The sequence below is a fragment of the Schistocerca piceifrons genome, chromosome 2, assembly GCF_021461385.2.
Source record: "Schistocerca piceifrons isolate TAMUIC-IGC-003096 chromosome 2, iqSchPice1.1, whole genome shotgun sequence".
Lineage (NCBI taxonomy): Eukaryota > Metazoa > Arthropoda > Insecta > Orthoptera > Acrididae > Schistocerca > Schistocerca piceifrons.
This window is the reverse complement of record NC_060139.1, coordinates 924439640-924462194: the sequence shown is the minus strand read 5'-3', so window position 1 is coordinate 924462194 and position 22555 is coordinate 924439640. Positions and strand designations below refer to the sequence as shown.

Genomic DNA, 22555 nt, shown 5'->3' with positions numbered 1-22555 from the left:
CAACGTTGCCAACATTGCCATCTGCGTGGCAGAAGCGGAGTTCTTGTTTCATCTCACGAAGCACCTTGTCGCATGTAGTTTCGTTTATGAGCTTTACATAGACCGTGCTACTGACGATCGAAAAGTGAATGCCGACAATGTCGGCAGCCGGGATCTTGGCTTCCTCTTTTAAAAAGCGTTCGACTTCGAGCGCCTTTGGTCGGGAAAAGTCGTTCCGAAATGTGAATTTCAAGGTTGATCTTCTGTATTGGTTTGCCATGGTCTTGTAGCGCTACGGCGTCACGTTAGTGTTGGCCGAAGAAAGTAAACAAGGCGCGCGGGCCCTCTCTGACAGCGGAGAGCACACACCGCACGTCTGCTTCGGTCGGCTGCGAGAGCCGCGCCCTTAGACCACGGGTACTACCCACAGAGATTCAAAACACGCAATCTCACGTCGGCAAGCAAAGAAACGAGCATATTCCTTAATGTTCTATGTGGCTTACACAGCTACTCTGAAGACCCTACCATAGTATTCGAGACGAAACATTGGGTTGTGTGAACACACTGTAGTGCAGACTGTACGTAGCTCGAGGTCTAGTTTTGATTGGTATGAGGTAGCTGGGTTCTGAGTTTGCGAAATCAACAATCCGTGTCGAAACAAAGCTGTTATTTAATGTAATGTTCTGCAACTATACACATATTCCGCACGTCACCATACGGTGCACGGCAGATGGTATCTTGTACTACACTCCTGGAAATGGAAAAAAGAACACATTGACACCGGTGTGTCAGACCCACCATACTTGCTCCGGACACTACGAGAGGGCTGTACAAGCAATGATCACCCGCACGGCACAGCGGACACACCAGGAACCGCGGTGTTGGCCGTCGAATGGCGCTAGCTGCGCAGCATTTGTGCACCGCCGCCATCAGTGTCAGCCAGTTTGCCGTGGCATACAGAGCCCCATCGCAGTCTTTAACACTGGTAGCATGCCGCGACAGCGTGGACGTGAACCGTATGTGCAGTTGACGGACTTTGAGCGAGGGCGTATAGTGGGCATGCGGGAGGCCGGGTGGACGTACCGCCGAATTGCTCAACACGTGGGGCGTGAGGTCTCCACAGTACATCGATGTTGTCGCCAGTGGTCGGCGGAAGGTGCACGTGCCCGTCGACCTGGGACCGGACCGCAGCGACGCACGGATGCACGCCAAGACCGTAGGATCCTACGCAGTGCCGTAGGGGACCGCACCGCCACTTCCCAGCAAATTAGGGACACTGTTGCTCCTGGGGTATCGGCGAGGACCATTCGCAACCGTCTCCATGAAGCTGGGCTACGGTCCCGCACACCGTTAGGCCGTCTTCCGCTCACGCCCCAACATCGTGCAGCCCGCCTTCAGTGGTGTCGCGACAGGCGTGAATGGAGGGACGAATGGAGGCGTGTCGTCTTCAGCGATGAGAGTCGCTTCTGCCTTGGTGCCAATGATGGTCGTGTGCGTGTTTGGCGACATGCAGGTGAGCGCCACAATCAGGACTGCATACGACCGAGGCACACAGGGCCAACACCCGGCATCATGGTGTGGGGAGCGATCTCCTACACTGGCTGTACACCACTGGTGATCGTCGAGGGGACACTGAATAGTGCACGGTACATCCAAACCGTCATCGAACCCATCGTTCTAGCATTCCTAGACCGGCAAGGGAACTTGCTGTTCCAACAGGACAATGCACGTCCGCATGTATCTCGTGCCACCCAACGTGCTCTAGAAGGTGTAAGTCAACTACCCTGGCCAGCAAGATCTCCGGATCTGTCCCCCATTGAGCATGTTTGGGACTGGATGAAGCGTCGTCTCACGCGGTCTGCACGTCCAGCACGAACGCTGGTCCAACTGAGGCGCCAGGTGGAAATGGCATGGCAAGCCGTTCCACAGGACTACATCCAGCATCTCTACGATCGTCTCCATGGGAGAATAGCAGCCTGCATTGCTGCGAAAGGTGGATATACACTGTACTAGTGCCGACATTGTGCATGCTCTGTTGCCTGTGTCTATGTGCCTGTGGTTCTGTCAGTGTGATCATGTGATGTATCTGACCCCAGGAATGTGTCAATAAAGTTTCCCCTTCCTGGGACAATGAATTCACGGTGTTCTTATTTCAATTTCCAGGAGTGTATTATGAAACGTCCCCTTTGAACAATTATACATGACTGTGCTTAAACTGACACACAATATTTTGCTAGCGCAACTTTCAAAATTCCCTACAAAAGAATGGCCCTGACTAACATTAAACTATACCTTTCACAAATCACTTACCTCACAAAAATCTTCGCTGCTCAAGCTACTGCAATACAGCGAGCGCCACTACTGCCAGCTAAATAAAAGATTCAAACTATGGAAGGCACTAACTACTGATAGGGATAGTTAGCAAATGAAAGATATTAATAGAGAACAAACAATGTATTTACCTTGATATCATCATATATAAATATAGCAGTTCATGACAAATTTCAAAACTCCGCCATCTCTCTCCCCACATCCACCACTGCTGGCGGCTCACCTCTAACTGCGCAACGCTACGCGCTGTTCACAGCCAGCTGCCTAACACTACAATGGCGAGTATTACAACAATGCAAAGCAGCCACAGACTGCACACAGCACAGCCAGTGATTTTCATACGGAGGTGGCGTTACCAATAAAAAAACCTAAACAGCCTACTTACACTATTACCGGTCTTTCCCTTTCATATTCCACTCGCAGATGGAACGAGGCAAGAACGATTGCCTACACACCTCAAAAAGAGCCCTAATTTCTCTTCCCTGATCTCGGTCGCCCTTAGGTGTAATATACGAGGGGCGTTCAGAAAGTAAGCTCCGATCGGTCGCGAAATGGAAACGACTATGAAAATCCGATAAAGCTTTGCACAGATGTGTTGGGTAGTGTCTCTAGTACAACCCCAGTTAGCATCACGTCGCTCTTCTCATTTCTGAGCTCGCAGTGAGTGCGTAAAGATGTCTAGAAAATAGTGTCTGCCGCCAAGTACGAGGCCCTGGTGAGAAATTTCGCTTGAAGCTATGCAGCTAACATTACATAACTGTCGTGCTGTTTCGTCTTCACGACAATTCTCAGCCGCATTCTGCAGGGGCAATGAAGATTCTCCTGCATCGTTTTCAAATGGAAATGTTAGATTACCCACAATACAGTCCGCAATTGTCTCCCCCTGAGTTTCATCTCTGGTCACATGAACCGCTGTCTTTGAAGACAACATTTTGACACAGACAACGAGGTGTAGGCCACCGTGGAGAATTGGCGGAAAGCACTGGCGGCTGCCTTCTATGATGAGGCTATTGAAAAGTTGGTACCACGCTATGACAAAAGTCTAAGTCAGAACGGCGACTACGTAGCGAAGTAGCTGAAAGGTGTAGCTAATTGTTACAAGTAAAACATTTCTGATGTTCACTGTTGTTTCAATTTGGCAATCAATCGGAGCTTACTTTCTGAACAGGCCTCGTATATTCCCAGCAGCAGAATAGTTCTCACTTGTGTTTAACGAAAGGAACAACGTGTTCCCTCCAGGGATTCCAATTTACATTCACGAAGTATCTCTGTTTCACTTGCCTATTGTTCGATTCTATAGTAAGAAATCCGGCAGCACGTCTCTGAATTGTTTCCTTGTCTTTCTTAAATCCGACTTGCTGGAGCAGCACTCAAAAATGGGGAGCACCAGTGTCCTATACGTGCTCTCCTTCATAGATGAACTGCATTTTCATTAGAATTGTCCCAGTAAATTGATGTCGGCCAATCACCTTCTCTATTGTCGACATTACATACTCATTTAATTTAATTTACATGAAGTTATTTCATTGAAGTGACTGCGTCATGTAGCACAGCACTAAAACTCTGTTCGCACATCACAGGATTGTTTTTTCTACTCACCTGCATTAACTGACATTTCTCTAAATTTAGAGCAAGCTGTCATTCAACACACCAGATTGAAATTATCTCCAATTCATCCTGTATCCTGCAACACACTCAAACACTTTCCCGTGTCAGCGAATGGTTCAAATGGCTCTAAGCACTATGGGACTTAACATCTGAGGTCATCAATCCCCTAGACTTAGAACTACTTAAACCTAACTAACCCAAGGACATCACACACATCCATGCCCGAGACAGAATCGAACCTGCGACCGTAGCGGTCGTGCGTGGTTCCGGACTGAAGCGCCTACAACTGCTCGGCCACAGCGGCCGGCTGTCAGCGAATAGTCACCCTATCCGTCACATGGTTCGTTCATACAAAGAGAATAAGATTGGTCCTATCACTCGACCCTGGAAAACGTACTGGGTCCTGTTACTTCAAAAGCCTTATAGCCACTCACATATCTGAAAACCTATTCGGTATTATGGGACCGTCACTTAGTCTACAGTAGTACCCTGTGCGGAGCCCATACTGGAAATCTAGGAAAACTAAATCTTCCTGTGGCCTTTCATCCATGGTTAGCAGGATATTGTGCGAGAAAAGAACGCCGACCGCTGTGGCCGAGCGGTTCTAGGCGCTTCAGTCCGGAACCGCGCGACTGATACGGTGGCAGGTTCGAATCCTGCCTCGGCATGGATGTGTGTGATGTCCTTAGGTTAGTTACGTTTTAGTAGTTCTAGGGGACTGATGACCTCAGATGTTAAGTCCCATAGTGCTCAGAGCCATTTGAAGCATTTGAGAAAAGATCAAGCTGACTTTCGCACGAGCGATGGTTTTTAAATCTGTGCTGATTTGCTGACAGAAGCTTTTGTCCAAAGGAAGTTTGTTATTTCGAACATTTGTGCAGTGAACCAATGTTAATATTACTGATCCGTAATGCTGCTAATCCGATGTTTCACCCTTCATATACGCAAGAGTCACCTGCCATTTTTTCTAGTCACTTGGGACTCCACTGTGGGTGATAGATTATGCAAGTTGAGTAAGCAGCCAGTGTTGAAAAGAGCCCCCTATAAAATCGAATTGGAATTTCATCCGGTCATGACGACTTAATTGTTTTCAACTTTTTCAGTTGCTTCTCATGCCAGATATACTCGTTAATATGTCTTCCATACAGGAGTCTGTGCGACGGCCAAACGACGATATTTGTACCATCTTCGCTTGTGGATAATTTCTTAAATGCGAAATTTTAAACTACTGCTCGTAATACTGCCTTTTGTTGCTACATCAGACTGCTTGATGAGTGGCTGAAAATTTTTGGAAATTGGTAAGGTCTTATGGGACCCAGCTGCTGAGGTCATCGGTCCCTAAGCTTACAGATTACTTAATCGAACTTACACTGACTTACGCTAAGGACAACACAGACACCGTGACCGAGGGAAGACTCGAAATTCCGACGGGGGGAACGGTGCGAACCGTGACAAGACGCCTTAGCGATGAGTGGGTCGATCAAAGTCTTCTACCCGAATTTTCCCCAGGTCTTGTCCTCTGCCAACATTTAGCGGTCGAAACTCTACGCTTCTCGTGTCTTTTTGTACACGGACGAATTTCTAATAATTTTGCCTGACGACTCTTGCGTTTCCTTTTTTGAACCTAACAAAAAAATCTCTGCTTCCTCAGCATTTTCAGAATTTGGTTATTAAACCTCGATGGGTCTTTTCGGTCCTTAATCCACTTACTCGGCGGGTTGCGCTGACAGACTGATCTGTAGCGTTCCCCCGAGGCCTTCGTTAGAATTTTCAAAAATGGTTCAAATGGCTCTGAGCACTATGGGACTTAACATCTATGGTCATCAGTCCCCTAGAACTTGAGCTACTTAAACCTAACTAACCTAAGGACATCACACAACACCCAGTCATAACGAGGCAGAGAAAATCCCTGACCCCGCCGGGAATCGAACCCGGGACCGCGGCCGTGGGAAGCGAGAACGCTACCGCACAACCACGAGCTGCAGACGTTAGAATTTTAAGGTGACATATTTGCTGCCTAGTGAACAGAGGGAGCCGACGGTCCAAAACTTTGACGTGTGACGTTACGCGTTGCATAAATGATCTCTTTCTCCGATGTTTTTATTTGTAAGATTCAACTGTAGTTGTCGTTCGTGTGGTTCGTTAATAACGTGTCCTTCGTGCTTGCGGATGAGGTTTCGATTGTGTTGCTACACCGACGATGCCATTCACATGGCATAGTTTGCAGTCTCGCGAAATAGCCAATGAACGTCGGAACGTCGTCACTAATACGAAAAACATTTAAAAAACAAAAACTTAGAAACGGAACCATCACATTAATAAACAGCCCGTTACATTAGGTAATCCTTGTTGCTTCTTGGTACAGCAACATAACACATGAAAAACACAGTATTGTGTATGTTCTACAACATAGGGAAATAGTGATCCACGGAGCCACATGCTGCCGGCTAATTTTTGTGTGGCCCACCAAGACAGTCTGAAAAGTCAGCCTTGAACCCAGCCTTCTTTCCTGGACGCGACAGAGGATTTCCAGTAGGTTGGCCACATCAATGCGCATGCGCTACTCAGTATAGATACTAATTTCACAAACAAAGTTGACACTCGGCGCGGTGGCTTATGGGAGCAATCACAGAGGCATTTTCCATTTACTTATTGGCATGCCGTCAAATCACACGTGAAAGGTATGTTTAACGCTACGACATTAAATGGCTTTTAAAATCTTTGCCTGCTGAAAAATTTCTGTGTTTGAAGAAATTGACTGCTAAGATGTTCTCTCTAATTGGGTCTATAAATGTATGTGAGCAAAGTTTCCCTGTCTTGAAGAACGATAGTAGACGTAGGTCACTAGATGCTCTTTGACAGACATTAACTTGGAGGCTATGATGAGGATCTCAACAAGCAATTTCACTGATGATAAAAAAAACGAAGAAAATGGTAATGTGATACATTTGACTCATTAAACTAATCCTATATTTAAATTTGCTTGCAGCTATAGATGATGTCAAATCAGCACAATAAATAAACTGACTGAGACTGCGACTAATATACATACGCACTGAAGAGCTTAAGAAACTGATATACCTGCCTAATATCATGTAGCGTCCCCGCGAGCACGCAGAAGTGCGGCAACACGACGTAGCATGGACACGACTAATGTCTGAAGTAATGCTGGGGGGAACTGACAACATGAATCCTGTAGGACTGTCCACAAATCAGTAGGAGTACAAGGGGGTGGAGATCTCTTATGAACATCACCTTGCACGGCATCACATATATGCGCAATAATGTTCATGTCTGGCGAGTTTGAACGCCAGCAGAAGTGTTAAAACTCAGAGAACTGTTCCTGGAGCCACTCTGTAGCAATTCTGAACGTATGGGATGTCTCATTGTCCTGCTGGAATTGGCCAAGTCGATCGGAATGCGCAATGGACATGAATTGATGGAGGTGATCAGACAGGATGCTTACGTACGTGTCACCTGTCAGAGTGGTATCTAGACATATCAAAAGTCCCACATCACTCCAACTGCAGACTCTCACAATATGACAGAGCCTCCACCAGCTTGAACAGTCACCTGCGACATGAAGAGTCCATAGATTCATGAGGTTGTCACCATACATAGACACCTTCATCCGCTCGATACAATTTCAAACGAGACTCATCCGACCAGGCAACATGTTTCCACTCATCAACAGTCCATTGTCAATTCTGACGGGTCCAGGCAAGGCATAAAGCTTTGTGTCGTTCGGTCCTAAAAGGTGCACGAGTGGGCCTTTGCGTTCAAAAGCTCATGCTAATGATGTTTCGTTGTATGGTTTGCTCGCTAAACTTTTTGATGGTCTATCATTGAAATTAGCAACAATTTGCGGTAGAGTTGCACTTCTGTAACGCTGAACGATTCTCTTCAGTCGTCGTTGGTCCCATTCTTGCAGGGTCCTTTTCCGGCTGCAGCGATGTCAGTGATTTGATGTAGGTGTTGCCGATTGCAGCGTCGTATTCTGCCTATCTACATATCTTTGTATTTGAATACGCAATCCTACACCAGTTTCGTTTCGCTTCAGAATATATATATATATATATATATATATATATATATATATATATATATATATATATATATGGTAAAATTCTGAAATTCAACGTAAACTAATGAATGCAATCATTTCAGGAGGCGCTACTCTCCGCTAACCTCCTCTTCCACGATGTGGCTCCTAAGCAAAAACAATTTCCCACCCCCGTTTCACAGGATTGATTCGTTTATTTAAGTGGTTTTCGGGTAGAAGTCCATCATCAGACTTTAAACGATTATCATCGTCAAAGAAGTTACAATATTTGTAAATAACATAGGAAAAGATTTTACTCGTATAGGCCGGCCGCGGTGGCCGAGCGGTTCTAGGCGTGGAGTCCGTAACCGCGCGACTGCTACGGTCGCAGGTTCGAATCCTGCCTCGGGCATGGATGTGTGTGCTGTCCTTAGGTTAGTTAGGTTTAAGTAGTTCTAAGTTCTAGGTGACTGATGATCTCAGCTGTTAAGTCCCATAGTGCTCAGAGCCATTTGAACCATTTTACTCATATAGACTGAGGCAAAAAAACCAAGAAAATGGCATCACTGATAGCGGGGAGGTAATACAATTAAAAAATTGAATAGTATATAAACGTAAGGGGAGCAAACCAGGAATAACTTTAACACTTAAATTGTAAACAGTACATCGGTAACAATTTACATTAACTTAACGTTTCCAATAAAATCAGTGCTTGAGAAGATTAAGAGGAAGTAGTTCATGAGATGAAAGTGATGCAGAAGCAGAATAAAATAAAGATTTCACAACCGTAACAACAGAATATATGAGGTACATAAACACTCAGAATAAATTAAAAATGAAAACAGGAAACGGGAGGAATATAATACAGGGGCGGTTAATGCTGTTTGTGGATGACGCTGGAGTTGTCCGTTGACGTCTCATATGTGATCGAGTATTCTAAGGCAACATGTCGACACAGTTGGTAGTAACTGGCGGAACGTCATTGAGTAAAACAGAAGTGATTTCTAACGTTCCCCAAGGTAGTGTTATAGGCCCTTTGCTGTTCCTTATCTATATAAACGATTTGGGAGACAATCAGAGTAGCCGTCTTAGGTTGTTTGCAGATGACGCTGTCGTTTATCGACTAATAAAGTCATCAGAAGATCAAAACAAACTACAAAAAAAAATCTGAATGGTAAGAAAAGTGGCAGTTGACCCTAAATAACGAAAAGTGTGTGGTCATCCATATGAGTGCTAAATCAGTCTAATCTAAAAGCCATAAATTGATCTAAATACCTAGGGCTTACAATTATGAACAACTTAAATTGGAAGGAACACACATAGAAGACTGCGTTTTATTGGCAGGACACTTAGAAAATGTAACAGACCTACTAAGGAGACTGCCTACACTACACTTGTCCATCCTCTTTTAGAATACTACTGCGCCTTGTGGGATCCTTACCAGATGGGACTAACGGAGTACATCGAAAAAGTTCAAAGAAAGGCAGCACGTTTCGTATTATCACGAAATATGCGAGAGAGTGTAACAGAAATGATACAGGTTTTGGGCTGGACATCATTCAAAGAAAGGCGTTTTTCGTTGCGACGGAATCTTCTCACGAAATACCAATCACCAACTTTCTCCTCCGAATGCGAAAATATTTTGTTGATACCTATCTACATAGGGAGGAACGATCACCACGATAAAATGATGGAAATCAGAGCTTGCACGGAAAGATATAGGTGTTGATTCTTTCCCCGTGCTATACGAGATTGGAATAACAGAGCTGTGTAGGTGGTTCGATGAACCCTCTGCCAGGCAGTTAAATGTAATTTGCAAAGTATCCATGTAGATGTAGATGTAGACACTTTGTAGAGCACGTTCCGTTACAAGAACAGACGAACAGTGCCACAGGTCGAATCAGCAGATGGACATACAAATTTGCAGTCAGGGTGTGTGGGGTAATCAAGAGAGTGCTCCTGCTGTCATACGAAATCGCACATCAGACTAAAACTCCAGGTGAAGTTCCAACGTCCAGCTTCCTTCAAACCAACACACGGCCATCAGTGACATCGAGTCAGAACCAGTTTTCAACAGAAAACACAACAGACCTTCACCCTGCCATCCAATGAGCTTTTGTTTGACACCGCTGAAATTGCAAATGACAGTGGTTTGGGACCAATGAAGTGCACGCTACATTACGAGTGGCTCGGAGCTGTCCTTGAAGTAACCGATTTGCAACATTTCGTTGTGTCACTGTGGTGTCAACTGCTGGTCATATAGCTGCCGCAGATGCAGTACGATGCGTCAGAGCCATAAACCGAAGGTCTTCTCTCCTGTTAGTGCCACTTGGCTGTCTGGAACCCGGCCTTCTCGCGACTGTACATTCACGTGACCACCGCAGCCAGCAATTACGTGCAGTTTCTAGGTTCCTGATAAGTCTTTCTGCATTATCGCGGAAGGAACACCCAGCTTTCCGTGGCCCTCGATGTTGGCAATGGCGTCTTTGTTGTCTTAAAGGCGTTCTTGACTAATATGAAATCAGCACGTCCAGTCTCCAATGTAACTAACGCTTGCGACTATTACAGCGTGTATTTGAACCAAACCTGATTTGTATCCTCAGAGTGACGATAGCAGCACCAGTCTTACGAGATTGGAGCGAAATTTTAATAGACGTCACCTTTCACATGTTTAGCAACTGTCGTTTGTGTCGTGCAACGTCTCCTTCGTGATACGATTTTTTTTTCCATCTGCGAATTTTGGTCCAATGTCAATATTCTCTGAACTGTGGAAATGTGGTATCAAGTACTTCACTTTCACTATTCAGTACAAGATAATGAAATTATAAAGCGGCAATATCATCGAGTCACTTGGGGACTCAACATAAAATAAATGATACGGCTTACAGCAAAAAGTTATTTACAGGTGGCTCGAACACACCAGGCATCCTTGCAGAAGCTATGACAGATATTAGTAAACTCGATTTTCATTACATGGCCGCTTCTGTTCGCTGTCCATATAAAACAGCGCGCTAATAGCTAAACTACTTTCTGACAGGTCACACAGTACGAAACAAGTCGACGGACTCTTCTTGTGTACCGATCCCATGAGCACACAGTTGCCTGCTGCGACAGCTGCTTCGAGGAAAACTGCAAACTATCTAGCACTGGGTTGGGGTTGGGTTGTTTGGGGAAGGAGACCAGACAGCGAGGTCATCGGTCTCATCGGATTAGGGAAGGACAGGGAAGGAAGTCTGTCGTGCCTTTGAAAGGAATCACCCCGGCATTTTCCTAAATCAGGATGGCCGGAACCGGGATTGAACCGTCGTCCTCCCGAATGCGAGTCCAATGTCTAACCACTGCGCCACCTCGCTCGGTACTATCTAGCGCTGGACGTCCTAAGATATCTTGCTACATCGCAAGAACTCCATAAATCGATGTTACTGGCGACAGTAAAGTAAGAGGCAATGGTCGCATCAGTTTGCCAAATAGGAGCAACAACTGACACACACTTCAGTATCCCTTCTTCAACGTGACAACTACCAACTGCTTGAGCCGAGACAGTGGCAGAGTTGTCAATGTTATGTTGCGACATTAACTCCAGGGAAATTGGGAACTGAGAAAACTAACAGCTTCTAGTCTGAAGCGGAAGATTTTCACCATTAATAGGTTGAGAGCACTCATTTCCATTGCAATAAGATGCCACAATGGATATACACTGTAGTTTGTGAAAAGTGCAACACCGAGAAGGAATTACCCGAATAGCGCCACGCTTCGTGGATGTGGCGACGAGTGTGCAAGCAATACTCGATACGCTTTGCAGCGAGACGGGGTACACGTAGGTCGATCAGAGCCCTCTCGTGTCGGTCCGACAGGGTCGGTGTTGCGCCAAGTGTAGTCGGTGCAGAGCTGTCACACAAGGTGGAAACAATACAGTGAGTGCCAATATGCCTCGTCGACGATAAAAGTGAGCCACATCGGCATGTGAGCGAGTTTGAACGGGGCAGAGTGGTCGGTCTCCGGGAAACGGGGCTGTCATGCCGTGACAGTTCGGCTCACACAGGACATGATATTACAACAATGATGCGTGTGTGGAAGCAGTGGGTAGAGGAAGGACGTACGCAGTGACGAGCGGGAACTGGACCACGGAACATGACCACAGCACGAGATGGCCGTCAATTTGTCCGCATGACCATTACGGATCGTACAGCGTCATCAACATTGTTGGTTCGTCACTGGGACAATGCAACAGGTGTGAACTTGTCTGCATCGATGGTTCATCGCCGTCTGCTGCAGGCTGGACTGGTTGCACGCATACCATTACGTCGGCTTCTATTGTGCAGGGAGCACAAGCTCCTCCGACTGCACTGGGCACATGAACACCGTCACCGAGGTGCTGAGTGTCAACATGTAATTTTTTCGGATGAGTCCCGCTTCAGCGTGTCCTACAGTGACGGCCGCATACGTGAGCGGCAGTACCGTGGTGAGCCCAACCTGCGGGGCTACATTATGGAGCGGCACAGCGGACAAACACCATTTGTAATGATTTGGGGTGCCATTGATTACAACAACCGTTTTCGTCTCATACGTGTTGTGGACACTATGAACAGCAGCAAGTACCTAACGGGGGTTGTGGAGCCTGAGGTACTCCCTCTGCTTCAAGCAGATGCACAAGTTACATTTTAACAGGACAATGCCCGGCCATATATTGCGAGGAAGGTACAGGTCTTCTTCGAAGAGCGAGAGGTATCATTGCTTCCATGACCTGCACGTTCGCCAGACATGTCGCCCATGGAACATGTCTGGGATATGGTTGGTCGGCACCTGGTGCGTCACGGTCCTCCAGTAACTGGTGTCACGGATCTGTGGGCTCGAACACGAACTGCATGGAGGGAAATCCCTCAGGGACGTATTCAGAACCTTGTTGATTCAATGCCACGGCGTACAGCGGCTCTCATTGCAGGGCATGGTGGCCACACGACATACTGAATAGTAGGGCTCAAAGGACATGTACAGATTTGAAAAGGTAATCATTTGTTACTTGCCATGTAACTAATCTGTGGTATTAATTTAATTGAATTCATGCGTTTCCTTCTTGGTGTTGCAATTTCCACATATGGTAGTGTAGTTAATACCCTACGCAAATTGCGGTTATTGGTCAGATGAAAAGGTGGTGTTACAGACTGACGCAAATAAATCACAACACCGAGAACAAGTTTCGTGACACGATAGTTGGTAGTCATGTGTCGACATGTGAAAGATGATGTCGACCCAAATTTCGTTTAAGAGTGGCGCTAACAGCACTACGAGGATGCAAACAGGTTTTCTTCAGATACACGCTTAACAGTCGTAATCGTTAGTTAACTTTGCGGTTCGAAGCGTTGAGTTGATGTTAGTCAAGAATGCCTTTAAAGCGACAAAGACGCCGTTATCAATATCTCACTGAGTTTGAACGAGGTCGTGTAATAGGGCTATGAGATGCTGGATATTACTTCTGCAGTACTGCAGAAAGACTAGCAGGTACATAGCCACTGTATATGATGGCTGGCAGCGATGGTCCTAGAAATGTACTGTCGCAAGAAGATGGGCCTCCGGACGGCCACGTGGCACAACCGAGAGGGTAGACCAGCTTTTTCACGGTATGGCTCCTGCACGTCGTGCTGCATGCAACAGTTGGCACCACAATGACACAATGAAGTTACAAATCTGTTACATTAAGGACAGCTCCGAACCAGACATCCTGTAGCATGGTTTGCACTGACTCCAAACTACCACCGCTTGGGACTTTAGTGGTGTCAAGCAAGAGCTCGTTGTAGGCTGGGTGCAGATCTGTTGTGTTTTCTGATGAAAGCTAGTGCTGCTTCGGGGTGTCGGTTAGAAGGAAGCCAGTTTAGAGCCAGCAACCATCCTGTCTGCCTGCTGGACACAAAGACTTACAACTGGAGTTGTGCTGTAAGGTGCGACTTCGTATTAGAGCAGGAGCTCTCTCGTGGTTATCCCACGCACCCTTATTACAAATTTGTACGTCAGTCTGGTGAATCTACCCGTTGGTCCCATTCATGAACAGCATTAAAAGGCATGTTTTCCAACAAGATAACGCTCGTCCACATATTTTTGTAATCCTGTATGCTCTACAAAGTGTCGTCATGTTACCTTCGCCTGTTCGATCAGTAGATCTTCCTGCAATTAAGTACATACGGGACATCATCGGCCGACAATTCCAGCGTCATGCACAAACAGCATTAACCGTTCCTCCAATGACCGACCAAGTGTAACAGCCATGGAACTAAAGCCTGCAAGCTGTCCTACAGCACCTGCACGATGCAATACATGCACTTTTGAATGCTTACATTCAACAGTGTAGCGGTTACACGGTTTATTAATGTACCAGAATTTCGCATTTAGAATGGCGTATCTCGAGCTTACATTAACCTGTGATCCCACAGTGTTACTGAGTTAAATATTATTGATTGGCGACTCCATAGAGTGCTGTGTGCACAACGATCACATGATAAATAAAATTACAAGGATGGCCAGCATTGGCTGTAATTTTGTTGATTTATTAACAGCAAAATCGATTTTCGATCACATAGTGATCATCTTCAGTGCTGGAAGTTTAACATTTCACATAGCGATCAGTGAATAAGAAACAAAAGACCACAAGTACACCTGAGTGTAAACCAGCTGTTGGTAAGAACATACCTTTAGCGTACAAATTAAAGCTCGTAGGCGCTTGTGTCTAGTTATTAGCAGTAACAGAAGCTATGAAACAATCACAGCAAACAGCGACTTCAGCAGGAGAGTATGCCAGCCCAGAGTGGTACAACTCAGTGCATGCAAAGCAGGTTGATGTAGCCTTAAAAGACAGCTGTAGGATTGTTACATGCTGCCTAAAGCCAACCCTCATAGTCAAAGTTCAATGACTCGTTGGGATTGCTCCATGTGACATCAGAACAGAGGTCGCCGCTAACATCGAGAGGCATAAATCACATACAGTGACCTCACATCCACATCAACCTGCCAAGCCAAGACTGAAGTCTGGGAAGAGATTCCTAACAACTTCACAACCCTTAGAAGGATCAGCTGCGGCTACCTGACTCACCAATTGGAGAGAAAGATGCCAACACCTGTCAAACTGGATGACACCACAAGAATCCCTGCCGCCGGGACATATGGAGAAGTGGGTCATCTGGCAGTCCTTGAACAGACTACGGACCGAAGTAGCAAGATCGAAGGACCATCTCCTTAAATGGAACTTCCAACTGCCAACTGCCAACTGCCAACACAACACTGTGCGAATTGAACTGCAGACAACCCGGCATCTCTTAAAATATAACTCATGCCCAACCAGCGGTAGCATGAAGGACTTAACGTCTGCAGCACCCAATGCTATCAAAGTTGCACAATTTTGGGCGAATACTGTATAGTTTTCTCTGTATGTATGTGTTCATTTTTGTGTACCTCTGACACGAATAAAGAAAGATAGCTTCCATTACTATGTCTAGTTACACCAGTGCCCACGAGCTTTAATTTCTATGCTAAAGTTATGTTCTTAGCAACAGCTGGTTTATACTCAGGTGTATTTATGGTCTTTTCCTATTTACTGATCGCTATGTGAAATGTTTAACTTCCAGCACTGAAGATGATCATTATGTGATCAAAAATCGATTTTGCTGTTAATAGACCATCAAAATTACGGCCAAATCTGACCTTCCTTCTAATTTTATTTTCAGTTAAATATGTTACATAGACAAACGTATTTCGGAAGTTTCAGTACTCTACTTCTATCATTTTTTTGGTGTTGCGATTTTTTCCGTAACTGTAGTTTCTGGTGCACTAGGTAAGGTATAACAGCTAGCAGAACACTAAGTGATGTTCTCAAAATTGTTGACTTCTCATTTTGATTAGCTCTAAGTTGTTTGAAGAATTCTGAAAATGTAAATTTTTGAATCTTACCTGATTGGTGCTTTAATCCGATTAGTTAGTGGTAAAAGCTTAACAGTGAATGGCTACGTTCAGTTTCTTTATATACGTGAAAAAATTAAATGATTCTACATGTGTTCATGTACTTCGCCATTCTCGGGAAAGATACAGATGTAGTTTCACCCTTCGTGGCAACGGCTTCTTTGTTCCTGTACTGATGACATTCACTTGTGTAGAGTGGAAGTTAGTTAAATGACAATCGTGATCTTTCTCCTGATGGCAAAGTTGATCTTCCTCCTGCTATCCTGTGCAGATTCTACTAACCTGTCATTTATTTCTTGCAGGCTCTAGAACTGAAGGATGCTCCGGGTACGCTGTATCCATTGCAGGGTGACGTTAGCAGCGAGGAGAGTATTCTATGCGCCTTCAAATGGATCAAAGAGAATTTAGGAGGAGTCGATGTCCTTATCAACAACGCTGGCGTTTGCAGAGAGAGTTTTCCGTCAAGTAAGTGAGCCACAGTTCTCTTCCATTCAAGAAAGAACCACGACACGTCATGTTACGACAAAGAACATGGAAAGGGATTTGAGGTTTATGTGGACAGGTAGTAAAGCACGGACAGATATTGTGCTGAAAAGACTTCTTATACGCTTTCTGTTTCTCTCTTGCCACGGCTGAATGTCTTATTCATCCCGCGTAATACAACTGCATATAGCATAAGAAGCAAAGCTCTCACAAAATATTGACACAATTTTTGATAAAGAATTGTTCAGTTCACAGAATGCAAAATGCTCAGTTAATGTCGAAAGAGGAAAAGAGGTAGCAGGTACAACAGTTAAAAGGATCGTAAGGTGCCTTGAGAAAACTTGTCTAACATGTTCCCAGGTGGCAGATGAGACAGTCCAATGACGAAGTAGCACAGACAGTACATAGTGATGAGCCAGCTCGTGAGACCAGTTGTACATCACGTAACCGAAGCAAAACAATAGCCTTAGGTGTGCACAGGCAGGCAGATGAGGCGGTACCATTTTGAAACAGAAACACACTGCTGAGACAAACGATAGGACACGTAGCTATTGTTCAGAGCTCGCGGAATTTGAATGAAAAATAAGCACGAGGAATTCCTCAGTTGGCAAACACACACACACACACACACACACACACACACACACACACACACACACAAGCGACGCAAAAATTGGACAAGGGACGGTGGTAAAGATCGAACCAAAGCCGAAGACAGGGCAGTCCTATAAGCTGTCATCTATGCTATAACAACTAACACTGATTGTATCTGGCTGCCCGGTTGAATACGCGCGATCAACGTCCTGCTCTGCTAACCTCAAAGCTTATTATTTTGGAGACAGCGCAAAGCATTGTATCCTTTTCACAACACCCTTAAAAGCTTTTCAGACTGTTTCTGACCACTCTGTATCCCGTATTTATGATGCATAATGAAATAAAAGTCTAGGTACCAGTGACTTAGCTCCTGCCGAATAATAATTAAGTGCAAACGGCAGCCAGCTCAAAAAAATTCATTGTGACTACTTCTGGAACGAAAATGATGTAGTTCTTGATTTTCTGTAACGCCGCTGTTTATAAATAGCTAGAATTACATTCACTTTTAACAATCATAAAGACATCAAAGAAGGAGGAGGTTACACAAGAACATGAAACGATCCCATTTCACAGTGGTAATACCCAACTGCAAGAATCTTTGGCAGGTAATTTGCCACATTCTTGGAAAGGATCAAAATCCCTTACCCATTGCACAGTCCAGATGTGACATCCTCCAACTTTTACACGTTATGACCTATGAAAGACAGTTTCCAGCGTCCGCGGTTTGATAATATTTTGAGGTGAAGAAGTAGATACAACAGTTTATCGCCGGCCGGTGTGGCCGAGCGGTTCTAGGCGCTGCAGTCTGGAACCGTGCCACCGCTACAGTCGCAGGTTCGAATCCTGCCTCGGGCATAGATGTGTGTGATGTCCTTAGGTTAGTTAAATTTAAGTAGTTCTAAGTTCTAGGGGACTGATGACCTCAGATGTTAAGTCCCATAGTGCTCAGAGCCATTTGAACCATTTCAACCACCAGTTTATCCGACTTCTTTCAACGAGGATTACGGAATAAGCTTCAACGATGATGCTCAGTCCCTACAATTTAAATTATGACAGTGCTGCGTGGCTACATTATTTACAGGGACAGTAACTTTAATGGTGTAACCATTTCGAAAGATGAATCAGTTAACACGGTTTTAATACAGTCTTCGTCCTTAGCTTTGTTGCTGACTTATCATGGCGGTACACTCTGTTCCCAGCTGGACAGACAGCCGAGTGGAAGCGCATACTGGATGTCAACGTGCTGGGGCTGTCCATCTGCACCAGGGAGGCCGTCCAGAGCATGCTGGACAGGGGAGTCGACGACGGCTTCATCATCCACATATGCAGGTACACTTCAAAGCGTTTCTAGCGATACTTTTTCTTTTTCGTCTGATGAGACTGTATAAAGGTGTTCTTCAGAATACAGCCATTCAGCATGTGACAGTCAGCGAAGATGTTGTATTAGGCTTCTGGGAATCCGATAAATATCGACATCCGTTACTTCATTAGAATAATTGTGTCTGGTGACCTGAAGACCACACCATGGTCGAATTCTGCATTCAAACCTGCGGCAGCTCTGACATGCAGATCATTTCGTGAGGTACTTTACGGAGAAAGTAATAAGGTTCTTGATCCTTCTTGGATTACAGTACTCTTCTTCATCGTGTACCAAATATATGTTGCAATGTACAACAATGAGTTTGGTTCAAAATTCTACTGCGCCGTGCCTACTAAATGCACTGATGGCCAAAAGAGACACTCGTTTTAATTTATTATGCGCTTTTTATTGATCGAAGAAGGTAGGGGTCGTACTAGATACACAAGCAATACTCACAAGGGAACCTCCCCATCGCACCCCCCTGAGATTTAGTTATAAGTTATCACAGTGGATAGGCCTTGGAAAACTGAACACCGATCAATCGAGAAAACAGGAAGAAGTTGTGTGGAACTATGAAAAAAAAAGCGAAATATACAAACTGAGTAGTCCATGTGCGAGGTATGCAACATCAAGGATAGTGTGAGGTCAGGAGAGCCGTGGTTAGCGTGAGCAGCTGCGGAACGAGAGGTCAAGTTAAAAGTTTAATTTTTTATTTTCAGTTTATGTGACAAACACTCATGTTTTCATCACTTTATAGGAGTGATTATCACATCCACAAGAAAACCTAAATCGGGCAAGGTAGAAGAATCTTTTTACCCATTCGCCAAGTGTACAAGTTAGGTGGGTCGACAACATATTCCTGTGATGTGACGCACATGCCGTCACCAGTGTCGTATAGAATATATCAGACGTGTTTCCCTGTGGAGGAATCGGTTGACCTATGACCTTACGATCAAATGTTTTCGGTTCCCATTGGAGAGGCACGTCGTTTCGTCTACTAATCGCACGATTTTGCGGTGCGGTCGCAAAACACAGACACTAAATTATTACAGTGAACAGAGACGTCAATGAACGAACGGACAGATCATAACTTTGCGAAAATAAAAAAAAGTGAACTTTTCACTCGAGGGAAGACTTGAACCAAGGACCTCTGGTTCAGCAGTTGCTCACGCTAACCACGGGACCTCTGGTTCAGCAGTTGCTCACGCTGACCACGGGACCTGCGCTCATAATCTCCTTGATATTGTCTATCTCACGCATGGACTACTTAGTTTGTATATTTTTCTTATTTTTTTCATAGTTGCACACAACTTCTTCCTGTTTTCTCGATTGATCTGTGTTCAGACTTTGAAAGCCTATCCGCCTTGCCAACTTATAACTAAATCTGAGGGGGGTGTGATTGGGAGGTTCCCTTGTCTGGGACTGTTGGAGCTTTTTGTAAGTTATGGTTTTCGTGGCTGGTCCATTGAATTAGGATTCCTCCAGCGAATTACATACCAAAATTTATCTCTTCCGCAACTAGCGTCATGTGATAATTTCACCATAGATCGCTTGAGACACACAGTCATACATTGATCAGCCAAAACATTATGACAATTGTCCACCGTGACGTTCTATGCCGCCAGGTGGCTTTGCGGGCGCATGACACGGTAACAAATGTATTGGGGATCAACCTAGCGAAGATATGGGCTGCAAATGGGGAAATCCATTGAGATAAGCGACTTTGGAAAAGGGCAGATTATTATTACGTAGAGCTTGTAAACGAGTATCTCGAGAACGGTGAAGCTGCTGAAATGTTCACACGCTGTTGTCGTCAGCATCTACAGAAAGAGGCGGAAGGACAGTGAGTCTACCACTAGGCACTAAATGGTTGGGCGCCGACGATTCTTCACAGAACTTAGGGTTCGGAGGCTTGTCTGCTCTGTAAAATAGAATAGATGGTGACCTGTAGCATCTCTGCGGAAAGACCACGATTCGGGTGCACGCACATGTTCACCGTATATTGTCGAACATGGAGCTCCGCAGCAAACCACCCATACATGTTCACATGTTGACGCTACGACATCGTCAATTACGATTGCAGTGGGCACGGAACTATAGGGATTTGAGCGTGGATCAATGGAAACGTGTCGATTCTTCAGGTAATAATAATGAGCGTATAGCATTGGTGGTCGGGAGACCCCTCGCGGAGCGGTTCGGCCGCCGTTCCTCAAGTTCTTTAACGCCACTACGGTGACTTGCGAGTGAATGAGGATGAAATGATGATGAAAGACACACAACACCCAGTCATCTCGAGGCAGAGAAAATCCCTGACCCCGACGGGAATAGAACCCGGGACCCCGTGCGCGGGAAGCGAGAACGCTACCGCAAACCACGAGCCGCGGACGGTTCTTCAGATGAATCACATTTTTGCTACACTAGCTCGCTGTTCATCTGCACAAACGCCACCTTCGCTGTGAACGGCGGATCGAAACGTGCAGCGCGACACGGACGCAAGCTAGTGGGAACAACATTGTGCTATGGGAGACATTCTCCTGCGCTTGCTTGGTACATGTGCTAGTAATCGAAGACACGCTGACAGCAGCGAACCACTTGCATCCCTTCATGCTTGATGTCTTCCCCAGTCAACTTGTATCAGTAAAATAACCCGTGTCTGGGGGCTGGAACCGTGTTGGTTTGAGGAGCACTGTACTCAGTTCACGATAATGTTTCGGCGACCAAATTCGCCTGATGTAAATCATGTGGAGCCAATCTGGGTCACTATTGAGCGCTATCACCGCGTACGCAAATCACCGACGCGTTATTTACTCGAATTACAGGTCCTGTGCGTAGACAAGCTACTAAGCAGGAGGTCATAACGTTTTGACTCATCAGTGTATATACCAAGGGACGAAGGTGTAATTGTGGATGGCTGTATGGCGAAGTCGATATGCTAGTCCGCCTAATTATTCTTGAGCGCTTTTTCAGTGGTTGGGATCAACAAGTTGGCATTATAGAAGACACTGAATGTCTTCAGGCAAGCGCTGTTACGATTTAACAGGCATTCGTATCGGTGGCTCCTGCATTTAGATCACTTGATCCCAATGACGATGTTACATATAATAATAAGTTGAAACATTCCTGTTTTGCTTTATGTTTCTTCATGATGTCACGTTATGTAGTTTCGTCATCCGTTAAGCGCAGTGACCTCCTTTCACGTCATTAAGAGAAATATGACTCATTACTTCCTGAATTTCTAAACTGACCAGATTTCTCTGATTTCTGAATGATTTATTTATTTCTGTGTTGTGACTTGGCAAGACAGCCAAGCCACTAGGAGATAGCCGAAAGGCACGCGTTTAAGCTCACGTAGGCTGGCGTGAGGTCTGGAACAGTTAAAGGAATAGAGACTAGCAAAAAAGGTACGAAGCTTCTGGAATACTTAACTTTAATCCATAATTGATGAACATCGGTCTGACGGTACATGCATCACAAGATAAATAGCAATTGATAATGGCGCCTTGCTAGGTCGTAGCAAATGACGTAGCTGAAGGCTGTGCTAACTATCGTCTCGTCAAATAAGAGCGTATTTTGTCAGTGAACCATCGCTAGCAAAGTCGGCTGTACAACTGGGGACGAGTGCTAGGACGTCTCTCTAGACCTGCCGTGTGGCGGCGCTCTGTCTGCAATCACTGATAGTGGCGACACGCGGGTCCGACGTATACTAGCGGACCGCGGCCGATTTAAAGGCTACCACCTAGCAATTGTGGTGTCTGGCGGTGACACCACATTCTGAAATGTGTCTTGTTACTGCGGTATGTAAACAAATACATTCTGCGTTTACACACTGCATGCCAGAACTGATGCAAAATAAGCACAGGGCATTTGTTATGAAATAAATCTCCAGGATTGTTGAAGTCTATCTTTAAGACAATGATGTTCTCGGTGTGAACCAATGTTTTATTTTGATGATATCTTTTCAAAATCAATAACGAACCTTATTTTGTATACTGGTGGTAATATTTTTGGGATTCTCAAGCAATAATCTTCATAGATTACTTGTAAAAAGGTAGAAACGTAACCGGACCCTGTTATGCTTTATTATTGGATCGTTTGAAACTTCTGATGGCTGCAAAAAGACCTAGGTTCGCACACAATAGTGCAAACGGAAGTGGTAGTTCTGCAAGTTTCGCAGGAGAGCTTCTGTGATTTGGAAGGTAGGAGACGAGGTACGG

The 22555-nt window shown here is 45.2% G+C and overlaps 1 protein-coding gene across 1 annotated transcript in view; it reads left to right on the top strand.

The window, feature by feature from the left end:
• Positions 1–22555, top strand: part of LOC124777396 (dehydrogenase/reductase SDR family member 11-like) — a 63880-nt gene that overhangs the window by 9589 nt on the left and 31736 nt on the right. Inside the window, exons 2-3 of the mRNA XM_047252788.1 lie at positions 16207–16369; positions 18181–18310. Of these exons, the coding sequence (XP_047108744.1) occupies positions 16207–16369; positions 18181–18310 (293 nt within the window). The remainder of the gene's footprint in view (positions 1–16206; positions 16370–18180; positions 18311–22555) is intronic.